This window comes from Rhinolophus hipposideros, assembly GCF_964194185.1.
Source record: "Rhinolophus hipposideros genome assembly, chromosome: 9".
Classification (NCBI taxonomy): domain Eukaryota; kingdom Metazoa; phylum Chordata; class Mammalia; order Chiroptera; family Rhinolophidae; genus Rhinolophus; species Rhinolophus hipposideros.
In genome coordinates, this window is record NC_138055.1 from 29,072,263 (window position 1) to 29,086,263 (window position 14,001).

The 14,001-nt window shown below is 37.3% G+C and overlaps 1 protein-coding gene across 1 annotated transcript in view; it reads right to left on the minus strand.

Moving 5' to 3' along the window:
* GUCY2C (guanylate cyclase 2C) overlaps positions 1 to 14,001 on the minus strand; it is a gene marked incomplete at both ends in the record, with an annotated part of 70,286 nt that overhangs the window by 20,576 nt on the left and 35,709 nt on the right. The window contains 6 exons of the mRNA XM_081059543.1: positions 890 to 976; positions 3,435 to 3,539; positions 4,007 to 4,078; positions 4,707 to 4,769; positions 7,998 to 8,103; positions 11,021 to 11,102. Coding sequence (XP_080915669.1) covers positions 890 to 976; positions 3,435 to 3,539; positions 4,007 to 4,078; positions 4,707 to 4,769; positions 7,998 to 8,103; positions 11,021 to 11,102 — 515 coding nt within the window. The remainder of the gene's footprint in view (positions 1 to 889; positions 977 to 3,434; positions 3,540 to 4,006; positions 4,079 to 4,706; positions 4,770 to 7,997; positions 8,104 to 11,020; positions 11,103 to 14,001) is intronic.

A 14,001-nucleotide genomic window follows, 5' to 3' on the forward strand; every position in this document is an offset into this window, starting at 1 on the left:
CTATTTAGGTTACACAGTAAAAGGCAATTGTCTAAAGACTGGTTAAGTAGTTACATAAAACAAAGGGTTGATCCTTTTTTTTTTTAAGTGCTTTTGCTTACCACTTATTTGGTCTGTGATTTTGGGTATATCTGGTCCTCTGCTACCTCAATTCAAAAATATGCATAATAAGGCCTTGCCTTTCTGAAGGGAGGGCCTAGGCTAGATTAGTTCCTAAAATTTAATGGCTTTCCTCCTATTTTGAAAGGGGTAGCCTGTTTTTGTCTGGTGTGCTTCCCTCTGGTGGCCAGAAGTGTCATTGCAGAAATTGTTTTCAGCTTGGATTGCAGGAGTGAAATGTGGCTACAAATAGGGTTATGTAACATTTTTCAAACTGATTCTAACCCTATATGACTTTCAGGTGATTTAAGGCTGTATCAAAGAGCTCATTCTCTGGACCCACTCTTCTTCATTCTTGAATGAGGCCCTGGTTACCGGTATCCACAGCCTTTCTCCTCATGTCTGGGAATGTAAATGTCCAAATTTATTATTGCCTCGTGCAAGATGGTTGCCTGTCCTTACTATTTTCTTCAAAGATTCAGTTGTTTTTCCTTGCAGCTTTATATGATTTTGATTTCCAGCAAGTCTATGAATATGTGTGCCTCGATCCCAGAGTAGAGAGAATATAATAATCAGAATAATAAGAGCCTATATTGAACACTTACTTGCACCAGGCCTTATGTGAAGCATATGTATTATTTCTTGAAATACAACAACACTATGATATAGGTACTATTTTTATTATTATTTTACAGATGAAGAAACCAATGCACCAAGTTGAATCGTTTGCTAGATCTGTTTTCCTATATTTAATTTTCATAAATGTCTTTGGTGTTTATAGGTCTCTTACCTTAGCGATGTCATACAAGACAGAGATCTTAAACTCCCAATCCATGAAAGTACCATCAGGGTAGGAAATTGTGTCATTTAAAACTTCCTGAACAGGAGAAAAGAAAAGGAAGAAAATGAGTTGTCACAAGGAGGGATATTATGTAGAGACTATTACAGGCAAATAATGACCTCCGAATCATGTGGCCTGGGACTCAGGAACAAACTGGAACTCCATTGTCCTGGCTTTCCTGAACATACGTTTTTTTCTCTTACTTAAGAAACATTAGGCGGCTTTCACCACAAGGAAACACCCATAGTAACCTACCTGACAGGGGTGAAGGAATGAGCAGACAGCTGCCTGGAGAGTGGGCTGGTGAGCCTGACTCACAAGTCTTTGGGCTAAAGGTCCCATATCACCAAAATTACACTAGTGTTTTTAAGCAAGTAATTAGTGTTAGGAAATTCATTCACTAGGTTACGTTTTTGCTCACATGATCAATTGCATCTGTTGGCTTTATAACGCTAAGGTTTTTTGTTTGTTTGTTTTAAGTTTACTAAGTCCTCTTTCAATAAGACAGAGTTCTTGGATTTTGTGTGAACTGTATGACCTAGAATTTTGAACTCACTATTTTAACATGGTGATGGTTCTAACAAGAGACACTTCATGCTCCTGTGGTCTTTCTCCTAGTACCTTTGATATGATGCATTAAAGTAGTATTTTTTCCATTCATAGAATTAACTACATCTTATTGTACTGTGCTCCTTATATACAACTGGCTTCTAGTTACTAGGATTCTATATGTTTTCCATCAATATTCATAAATGTGGTCTTTAATCATGTTTTATTATTAACTTTATGTGCGCTTTGAATGTTAAATGAATTTTGACGTTCATGTTTTTGCTTAACTTTAGAACAGTATTTATATAGACACCGAGTATTTATTCATTGAAGTTTAGAATTAAGCCAAATCTGGATTTATTTGTAATGACATTACAATTTTTTCTATTGTTATTGGCCTACTTTTGTTTTAACTATTTGAGTCAGATTGTCCTGATTATTTTGCTTCTGAAATTTTTCATTTTTTGATTTTATAATTTAATAGTCATGAAGTATTCTTTCACAACTGAAAGCATCTTTTTCATAGCTTTATTGTTTTATTACCACTTTTGTGTGGTAATAAAATAACAAAGTTTCAAAACTTTATTATAAGTATGAGAGGCTTATATGTTTTATAGTTTTTTTAAAAAAATAAAAAACTCATAAGTGCATTTTAAAATTCTACATGTTTTATAGTGATTGAATTTTGAAAATTTCCTTTCCTTAGGCCATAGTTATTCTTCCAAATTTTGTATTGAATATTTAGATTACTTTTTTTGTAAAAGAGAGAGTAGCATTTAGGGCTATGATCTTCGTCTTTGAAGATAGATTTGAGTTTATGCCATACATTTTGGAAGCTAGTATTCATGTTTTTTTATTGAAACTTATTGAAAAATTTCTAAGTGATTAGTTTACATTTAAAAAAATATTTTTAAATTTTGTTGAATTATGAATAGCTGGACCTCTTTAAAGCTGCTGCTGCCCCCAATCTTAGGATTCTGGCTATGTAATGGGAAAGAATATTGAGGTTATTAAGAGATACTGGATCTGAAAAAGCGCAAAGGCAGGGGGCCCACACATCTGGGTTTGCTTGAGGTCAGTTGCAGTTTATGTCTGCTGTTCCAACATAATTATTATAGTACCCTCTTTTACTCTCAAAGTATCCTGATAAATTATATGGTCACCTACCCAAATGTATTTAAAAGGTTGAAAGCCCTCATAACGCATGCCCAGAAACTGCACAAGGTAAGGTTCAAATATTTCAGTGCTCCTTGAAGAAGCAACTGTCCTCAATTCCTTCCTCCTCCCATCCTTTCCCCATTCAGTCCTCTTTCTGCTTCACACCTGACTTTGTTTCTTGTATATGATTGTTTCTTGTATATTCCTGCCCTTCTGAACTAGTTAATGATTTGTTTGATATTCCTAGCTCCATGCTTGGGTCTTCCCAAGAACTTGACTTAGTCCTGTCTTACTTTCTCTTTCTGCTTTGGACTTGCTCAATCAGAATACCTGACCCCATCTGGCAAATACCTGGGCCATCCTCAATCCCTCACAAAGGAAAGGGTAGTAGGAATTTAGACAGTAGCAGAACCAGGACTCATGAATAAGTTTTCTAATGTTTATTTGGTACTATCATAATGACCATTCATTTTTCTTTGAATACAAATGCAAGTGTGCAAGTAAAATAAAATGAATTTAGGTGTAATCTATCATTTTTCCACATCTGTTCTCTGTTTCTCAAGTCTATGCTCTGGAATATTTTTGTTTGTTGGTTGGTTGGTTTAAGATATAATAGGACCAATTGACAAAACCTGAGTGATCTAGTTTGGTAACATATGGAACTACCAACTTTTCCTGATAACTTTCTGATATTATTTCACTGGGCAAACATCTAATGTTTCTATTAGATATTTTTTTTCCATATGGTTGACCAGTCAGGAAATCGGAAATGATCATTGTTCCTTACCCGGAGAGATCCTCTCTCGCAGTATTCTATCACCCCAAAGATCATGGTATCAAGCTTCACTGTCCCGTAGAACTTGGTTAGGTTGTAATAGTCAATCTGAAGCAACTAAGAAAACATGTTTATTTATAAAGCAAGTCAGCCAGAAAGGAGTATCAGAGTGAAAATTAATATGCTATTAAAACAAGCCATATTTTAGATCTTTGGGAAGATGTATTGCTCTTTGTACCGTGGAATGTCAGTACGTTTCTTATTACACATTGTATTACATCTTACTAAACTCTTTCTTTTGTCAGCAAGGGGACTTAATTACAAACCTGACTACTCTCAAATAATATCAGGACCATTTTGTAGGACATGCTAGTAGATTTGCAACATGTTTTACACCATCAAACATTACTCTTCAACATCTTTTGGTAGAATTTTCAACAAGAAATATAGCAACCCATTTCTTGACCTGAGGGCTCTTCTGTCAGCATCCCCAATAATGCCTTGCTAAACCATGGACCTCAGTGCTTAGGGAAAATGGAGTGAAGCTATTTCTCACTTAAAAGTTTCAAGCAAGGGACACATACCTTGTTCAATTCTATCTTCTGTTTCTCTGTGAAATTGCCATCATTGTGCTTGAGATCCTTTAGAATTACTCTCTGCAAAGATTAATTGAATTAAGAAGATAATGTAGCATGACTGTGCATATTGTAATAATTTGTGTATCTCTCTTCCCACTATACTGTAAGCTCTTGAGAGTGACAGTATTTTGTTGATGTTTATATCTCTGGTGCCTAGTACCTGGGATGTGAGAGGCTCAGGTTTGAATGTTTCTTTAAGAATGACTACATGAAAGGAAGGAAGGAAGTTAGGAAAGAAGGGAAGGAAGAAAGGAAGGAAAGAAGGAGGGAAAAGAGGAAGGGAGGAAGAGAGGGAGATACAATACAAAGCCCCATGCAGAGTTGTCATATTCCCACTGCAAAGAGCCAAAATATAATAGTAGGGTTGTGTGGACTGCTCTGAATCTCTTTTATTTCTCATTTTGTTTTCTATACTCCACCCCTCTTAAAAATTCTATGTGGCCTTTAATTTTCCCAGGATTGTGAGTTTTGTAACCCTTGAAGCAGAGCCCTACCCATCCTTGTAAAAGGTTCAGACAACAGCCTCTGGAAGCAACCCAGGCACCCACTCCCACTGCCAACATCAGAAGTGAGGCAACCATGAGTCAGAAGGCCCAGGACATACCTGTAACTCAGAGTTCAGAGAAGCAGGGGAGACTATAGTTACCTTTTTGTCATACTTGCACTGTCGTTGTCTCTGAATTGTGTCTCGTCTCTTGTCATCATCGATCTGCACAAGAAAAGACTAATTATTCCAGAAGCTTCACATCTTGTTCCATCCACCACCAGTCAAAGACTGAGAGGCTCTGCCAGGTGGGGTGTATCTGCTGTTTGCTCACAGCACAGTAGGCACGCTCCCAGAAAAACTGTTACAATGGACTTGTTTCCCTCAATACTGGTCTTTCCTCTACACCAGTATCTTCTTTCTAGGTAGCTACCACTGTCATGCTTAACTCTAGGTTTTCCTCCCTTCCTCTTAGGTTCCATTTTTTCCTCCCTTCTTCATGTGGTCTACTTTAGCCATGGATTCTCTTTGCTTCCTTCTCCTCCTGCTCCCCTTCTATTGGGAATCATACAGATGCTCTTACAACATGTTCCCCTAAGAGCATCTGTATGTAGCCTGTAGCTCATGTAGCCTGTAGCTACATACAGATGCTCTTAGGGGAACATGTTGCACATTTGAATTGCAAACTCATGCCTAAGGGCCCAAGTAGCAAGGCAAGCTAAGACACAGGGCCAGATGTCTGAGGGGGGAAGCCCCATCAGTGTGGGTGCAGCCTAGAGGTGCTGGATCATCTGATGTGTCAAGAGAAGCTGGTAATACAGATGTTTCTGTGCCATTCCAAGATTTTTGTATTTGGCAGTTCATTTTAAAAGATGGTAAATATTACCATGCTGTACTCCTGAAGCTAATATAAAATAATATTTATTGTCTATAATTATTGAAAAATGAATAATTATGGCAGTAAAAAACAAAAACACTGGTAAATATTGAAACACACACGCACACACACAGACACACACACACATACTTACAGGTCAAAAATAGCTTTTGGTCTGCCAGACTTCAGGTCAAAATGCAGAAAGAAGGTTGAAAACTACTGTCTCTTTCAATTTGACTCTCATAAAAAACCTGTGATGATATTGGCTAAATTTTACCTCTTAGGGACACTTTGAAATGTGAGTGAAATAAATTATGTCAAGTCGCAAGTATGATGTCTGGCAGAATGCAGATGAATAAATGTCAGTTTTCTTCCCTTCTTTTTTTTTTTTTTTCATTTTACAAATGAGGCACAAAAGGGACCAATGACACTAAATGTCACATGAGCATGTATCAGAACCTGATCTTGCCTTCTTGTCCAGTTTTGTTTTTATTGTCTCAGGCCTCCGGTGATTTACACTATTTGAACCTCAGCACCTTATCTGGGTAACCCTAACTCATAGGGATACTTACGGATCAATTGACATAAAATTTGTGAAATTTTCTTGCCAACGACAGTGTTTTATCCTCAAATGAGTTATCATCATCCTTATTATTTTCTTCTGTCAAACTCCATCCCTTTAGTTTCTTGACTTCTTTCTTTGTCTGGCTGCTTTGGCTCTCTGAGCCTTTCTGTCTGAGTACAGGGATGTGTGACTATGTCATCTCGTCCCTTAGTCTTGCTTCCTTGTCTCTGCCGTCAGTGAGTCTGGCTGGCTGGCATCTTTGTCTCTTGCTGACTTTAGCTGCCCTTCCTGAAGATCTTCCTTACAGCCAATTCCTGGCCTGCCTGCTCCCCAGCCTGTCTGACACTCAGAGGAACAATGACTCCTCATATTCTGAATCACTTCTAGCCTCCCTTCTTTTTATTTACTGTCCCAAAGACCTATTCCTGAGCCCAGTGAGTAGTTAATTGATGAATTAACTCATTACAAAGTCTGTAATGTCTGACAAGAGATAGATGGGTTATATATCTAGGAATGTTTATATTTTAAGAAGACACACAGAGACACAATGTTTTAGGCTTAATCCAGAAGAGCAAATATGAAATACGGGGTTTATGAGGTAGTGGAGAAAGCATGTGAGAATGGAGCCGTGGCTGGGCTTGGAGAGAGGTGGACCACGCGGGAGCCCAGCTTGGTGTGTACTAGAGGTGGAGAGCATTCACTCTTTCTAAAGTTCTCCTCTCCCCTTTCTAGATACAATCAATTAGTCATTTAGTTCAACAAGTTCTTCCTTTGGAAATCCAATCGTCTTATGGTCATTTACACCTTACTGTGAATTTCCAAAAGATAAATATCACGCTGACACTTGCCTGTGATAGAAGTGTTTGTGAATAGCATTTTTATGTGTGAGGTCCAGAATGCAACAGGAGGGTCACTTTAGAGCGTGGGGGCATTTCTGGAGGAAAGGAACAGGAAAGGAACATTTCTGGAGTCCATGTACAGCTATGAGGGATCTGAGCCGTTAGAGTGTAGCATGCAGGACCTGGTGTGGCGTGTCGAGAGCTGGTAGAGAGGCTCCGAGGGCAACCTTGACCCATGCTGCAATTTTACTTTTGCTGGTTTTAGGCAGGGAGGCATCTCAAGTCACACTGTCCTGTCTTATTGTCTTGGCCCCACTAATTCCTTCATGTGGAGGTTCTGGGTGTCCATCTCCTCTTAGTATTCTTTGGTATAAAACTTTGATAAGAATATGGTAAATGGTAGATGTTAAAATCTTAGTCTTAATATTAAACTGGGTTCAAATCACAGCCATGTTCCTGAAATTCTAGCCCTGTCATCTCACAGGGTTCAGGGGAAGATGAAAGAGGTCACTGCATCCGGCATATAAGAAGCACTCAGTAAGTGTGAACTCTTATTATTTGCAGTAATATTCCTCACTAGCTGTATGTGACCCTGCGCTGTTTCTTAACCCTTTGTCCTTCAGTTTTCTCATCAGCAAAGTTATGATGACAAAGGTCAACTCATAAGTTCCTTGTGAGGAATAGACGAGACAACATACAGCATAGATGGGGGCAAATGAGAAAGTAAGTTGCTGTTACTGGCTGCTGCTGCTATTTCCTGGCTGAGGGAGAATGTGGGCAAATACCAGCAGGGGCATCTTCTTCAGCAATGAGCAAGATAAGTCATAGGTCCTTGTATAAGTAGATCAGTAGCCAAGGTTTAGGGGAACTCAAATGCCCTACCCATTCCTACATCCCTTCTGTGACAGACTCTCAGTGTTCTGTGCATTTCTCTTCTGGGCCAGATGCAAAGAATGAGTGACACACCGTATCTCAGCCTCCACTGAAGTATTCTTTGGATCAGTTAGGTGATACTCAGGGCAATAGAGAATCAAGGGAAAGACAAGAAGCTGAGAATTAGAAAACATCTGAGCCTTGGCACATTTCCTACCACACTACCAATGTCTTGTCAGACACCTGGCAAGTTGCACCAGCTCTAGATAGAATTCTTCAACAGGTAAGGTATGCCTTACCTTCAGGCTAACATGGTTGGTCTCATTGGACTCCAGAGGAAAGATGTTTTCAGGAGGAATGTGGGACCATTTTTTCTGGCGACGTTCGTTTTCTTTTTTATATTTTCTGTGAAAGGAATAGAACCAGTCAATAGGTTTTTATTAGTATTCATGCCATTCAGCTGGGAGAAATTTAGAACTCTGATATTCTCAAGTAGATATGTGGTCAGTAAGGCTAGTCCAACAGTGTAACTCTATGTTCTCCACTCTGATGGGTGCTGGCAATTAGTGCACTGGCAAGGATTTCTGATGGCCTTTTATATATTTTTTTTCTTTTTGTTTCACTTTCTCAGGTCCTTCACTAAGACAGTCAGTCCTTCATTGTTATAAAGAACTTGAACTCATGACTTGAAAAGAGTGAGGGAGAAAAAGAGGAGAGAAAAATATTTTAAACTGATAACCTTGAAAGACACAAATGTTCATTTTTAAACCACTAGAAAATACACCAGATTCCTAAATAAGTCAGTTCCTCTAATGCATCTGTGCCTTAAAATATATGTATAAAGGAAATACAAAAGCACAGAGAAATTGTAACAACATACATTCCATATTCAAAATGTCAAAATTTTGTAATTGTTTCTACCAGAAAGTGGGAATAAAGTAGAATTCTTGGGTTGTAGAAGATGAATACTTTCAAATTTACAGATATTACCAAATTTCTTCCCCAAGTACCCTCCCATTATGAGAATTCCTGTTTCCTCCATATTCTTAACAACATTTGGTATTGTTAAACATGTTCTATACCATTATGATGTGTGTGAAATGGTATTTAATTGTTGCTTTGCACTTTATTTTCTTGATTACTAGAGAGATTATGTATCTTTTCAAATATTTTCTAGCTGTTTTATAGAATGTATAGAATTATATAGAATTGTCTATTCATAATTTTGCCTGTTTTTTTCTACTGCACTGCCTTTTCCTTATTAACCTATATCAGTTCCTTATATAGTCTACAAAACAAATCTGTTGTCCTGTTATGTGTTAGAAATCCCTTCTTCTAGTTTGTTTACTCTAACTTTGTGGTATATGTTATTATGGCCATGGTTATATATTTTTCTTTTATGACTTTTTTATCTTGAGTGAGAAATACTTTCCAAACCTGAGATCATCAAGTCATTTTTTATTCATTTTATCTAAGTTTTGAAGTTTGGTTTTCACATTTAGGTCCTTATCTATTAAAAACTCCCTATGGAATGGAGTTCATCTTTCTGTATAGTTTCAGGTAGGGTTTTAATTTCATTTTTTTCATGTTGAAAGCTTACTGCCCAACATCATTTCCCAAGTGATTTGTACTGTTACCTCTATCATAGTCTAAGTTCTCATGTTTGCTTGTGTCTGCTTCTAGAATCTATTAATATAATCTTTTACATAGACCTATTTGCATGTCCAGGAGTTTGCCTTTGCATGTGGTCATTTGACAAATCCCGACTCGCCTTCTCAAGGTTATTCATGATGTCTTTCTTAAAGTCCCTTTAGCAGAAATGATTATTCTCTTTCTATGCTTCCATCTAACTGAGTAATCCTCTATTAAATACATATAAAATAGCTCATTATTGGCCAATAATTATGACCCTAAGACCTGGAGGAAAGTAGGGTAACTGTTAAGGCCTTGAAGGCTCCCAGACTTTCATTTCTGTACCCCAGGAAACTCTTGGGACCTAATAGAACCAACTGTCATTCATACTGAATTAGGGGATGCCATAAATCATTCACTGCTTTTCTTATAGAGGCTGTTGTAACGGAAAACCACGAGAGTCACATCTGTCTCCCAGAACTCCTCACGCACACACTATTGCTCTGGCCTTTAGGAGGCCCTATCTCTGCTTCCCATGCTTAGAAAATATGGAAAATGCCCATTTCCACCTGTAACTGTCTCTCACCTTGTGATTTATTCCATGTTGAGCTGATACCCATTCAGACTTGGTTTCTAGGTCACATGGGTGACCTTACTATTGACTGGCTTTACTCTCCCCAAGTTTTGGTTTCTGCTCACCCTCACCTAAATGGTCACTACACACTATAGATTGCCTTCTATATTTCTAAGCATCACAGAATTACAAGAGCCTTTAGACTGAAGAGAATAACCTACTTCCTTTCCTGGAGAAAACTTTCACTGACATGCAACAGGCTGGACACTCACTATGAGAAAGTATAGTGACATAAATCAAACCATGTGATATATAGAGAAAGTTGTTGTGTGGTTTGGTTAGGAAAAGATCCTGATAATATAATAGGATAGAAAGTTCTGTGTGTGTAACATACACAATTAGGATGTAGTGTGGTATTCATTAATTCATTTATATCTTCAACAAATACTTCTGAGTATACACTATGTTTCTGGCACTGTGCTAGACACTTCACATGTCCAAGTTGAGTAGAAGAATCACGGAACTGATGGTCAGGAGGCCTGAGTTCTAGTTTTGGCCCGACACACTACCTAGGGATGTGATTCCAGAACAGCCCTTTGGCTTTCGGGGCCTCTGTTTCCCCATGTTAATAGGAAGTTTGGAATAGATGATTTCTAAAGCCTCTTCCAGCATGAACATTGTGCAATGTAGAGACTTTGAAATTTCCCACAATATATCAATAAAGCAGCAAAAATAACTTTTCCACTTAAAAAATAACTATTATACGGTAGTCGGTATACATACCTTATTTCAACTCCTTACAACAGTCCAGATAATGATAATAAAGCCAAGTAACACGCTTAAGTTGCTAAGTAATAAGCTTAAGACCACACAACTGAAAGTCTCAGAACTGAGATTTGAGTTCAGGTGTCTCTGATTCCAAAGCTCTAATCTATCAGCCCAATAATACTCTGTCCTTGATATCGTCTTTGATGTAGAATGCTTTCATGAGCTTAGATCTGTCTAGGAGCCTCTTGGTGAACACACGTTATCATCTACAGACGTTAGCCCTCTCCCTCTCTCCCTCCCCCCATCTCGGAATGATGAGCACAGCAGGACAGAGGGCGTGAGAGGTACCTGAACACCAGGAGAGCAATGAGCAGGAGCAGGACCATAGTTCCTGCGAGAGTAAAGACTGCAATCATCAGGAATTGAGTTCCTGCTCCTGAAAAGACAGTGCAAAATGCATTGGTAAGGATCTTTGAAAAGAGATTAAAAGCATTTCAAAGATTGTAGTTATATAATGTAATTTGAGGAAGGGGAAAGGGAGAGACTTTTAAAATTTTTTTCTCCTTCATTCATCTCTTCATTGAAAATATAGGTCCGGTGTCCTTGGTCTCTGAAGAAAACTGTGTGGAAAGTGCCCAGGGGAAGTGGTTTAATTTCAGCTATTCTTATAGTCTGTATGTCTCATTTCTTTCTTATGGGAATTGTCCAATGTTACAAGACATAAAATAGCTTTCAGCACACAAATAATTTTGGTCGTGGAAGCCTACCAGGTGTCCTTGAAACCAATATATCTAAGGTGAATTCAAAGAGGAAGAAAGAGACAAGGATTTTTTAAAACAGAGCACAGATCAGAAGAAAAATAAGTCAGTATTGGAATGCTAAATTACAGTGTTGCCTGCGGGTCCTTTTCAAGCTCTACTAGGTCATTGTGGGAAGTCAATGAAGAATGTAAGTGATTTTATTTATTAGAATACTGGTAGGTGGGTGCAGTTTTGTAGATGGGGTACTTTGAGAGGCTTACAGAAGAGTAAATGGAATCCAGGAAAATGTGGATCCAACCCAAAGAAATACTGAAGCAGAATCTGAGTATGCAGAGGAATAAGTCTAGATTGAGAAGCACAACAATACTACGAGAATCTCATGGTTCATTTAAGCCACAGTGGGTCTCTATTAGACCAGGAAGTTAGTGGGCTCAAGAAGAAAAAATGGAATGAATTCCAAGCAATAGACAGAGTGTGTAAGAAGCTGGACGATAATAGCAATTTGGTAAAAGAGACATGTTTCTTCTTATAGAAAAAAATAAGAGACCCAAACAAAAATTGTAGGGGAAAATGTTCAAGGAAGGCATAGTCTAAAAATGAAACAAAGTAAAATTTGCCTGATTTTGAGAATTTGGAGGGTTTTTTTTAAAGTTCTTTTTTTTGTGTGGTATGTGTGGTACAAAGGGATGTTAGAGTTATATAGAAAAAATTGTTATCATGGCATGCTATTGAGCTTCATACAAATAATAATAGTGAAAATATTTATTAGTTTCCAACTGACAGAATCGACTTATAGGTAAATGACAGAGAGCTTCATTATGGTTACTAAACATATATTATCAGCCCTGACAAAAAAAAAAAATAATTTGGGAGTTAGGAAGGAGTTAGAAGGAAGGATAGGGACACTAACATCTTCATCTTACAAAGTTGGGAAGCAAGAAGTTTCATATACAGTTGATAGAACAACACTAGAATCTCCTACATATTAATTACTTAAAATTACAAAGGTACCCAATGAGTGTACTGACAAAAAGAGATAACTAAATTAAGAAGAAATTAGAGAAAAGTAGCATTAGAGAAGATGAACTAAATTTCCATTTAACAATGCAAAAAATAAACAGATAACTTCTAAAACTTATAAATCAAGAAATGTACATACACCATTTAAAAATATGCAAAGAACTGACTGAGAGACTAGGGATTCACAGAGGCATAATAGAAAATATTCACTTTCTATTATGAATATTTCCACCATTGGATTTTAAATCATGTGCATGAATTTTTCTTCACTAAAAATGTAATTAATAAAGGTGTCTCTGGAGAGACGAGAGATTTCAGGACCTCCTTATTAAAGTACCATCTCTGGATAAAAAGGTGAAGGGATTAAGAAGTACAAATTGGTAGTCACAAAATAGTCATGGGGATGTAAAGTATAGCGTAAGGAACATAGTCAATCATATTGTAATAACTATGCAGGGTGTCAGAAGTGCACTAGACTTATCAAGGTGATCCCTTAGTAAGTTATATAAATGTCTAATCACTCTGTTGTACAGCTGAAATTAATATAATATTGTATGTCAATTGTAATTGAAAGATAAACAAATTATTTAAAAAATAAAAAGATTTAAATCAATTTTTAATCTAGCATTTTTTATTGTTTTAGAAGGAATGTGATTCAGGATATTTAGCTCAACATGTTCTTGGCAATGAAGTTCGAGCAATATTCTCTTTAAGGGATTCCTAAAAGCAGAAAGCATATACGAGTATGAACACATATTGCATCTAACACAATGCTAGGCACGTCATGGTAGCTAGTCAACTCTCCGCAAGGTGTCTCCCCTCTCCCTTCTTCCTTCATCCTTCGTGTGTGAATCACCCTTCACTCTCAGACTAATTCATTTAACAAATATTTATTAAACACCTGCCTTTACCATGATACTAAATGCTGGAAGGTTCAGGCAAGATAATATTTCCTCCTGAAAAACAAAACAAAGAAAACAACAACAACAAAAAACATAGCACCTCAACACCTAACACTGTTCTCTCTCATGGCACCAAAATATAGACCCTTGAGGGGATGGTCCATGTCCTACTTGTTCATCCTGGTATCTTTAGCACCCAGCAGAAGACCTCATCCCTGGTAATGTATCAATAAATAATGGTTGAATAAATAAATGATTGAAAAAAAATTTGGCCCTGCTAATGTCACTGTCTGAGAAGAGGCGAGGAAAAAATGCCCAAATGTTAAAATATGTAGATGAGTTTATATTTAAAAAAAACCAAAACACCTCTTATGCCTTTAGACTTATCTCACACGTCACATGTATTTTTAAACTGTTTTTGTTTCATCACATTATTTCCTTCTAATGAACGAACCTTTTTTTTTTTTTGAGGTAGAGGGTTTAGCTTGGGGTTAATATTGTAACACCTTTCTATTAGGGGTTAATTGGAAGGATTTATGCTTTGCTAACATATGACTTTGCCTCTGCTTAGTATCTTGTTTTCTGCTAAGGGGAAACTTGAAACAGTGAAAGCATGAGCTCTAGATTTCTAGTCTCATCAGGACAG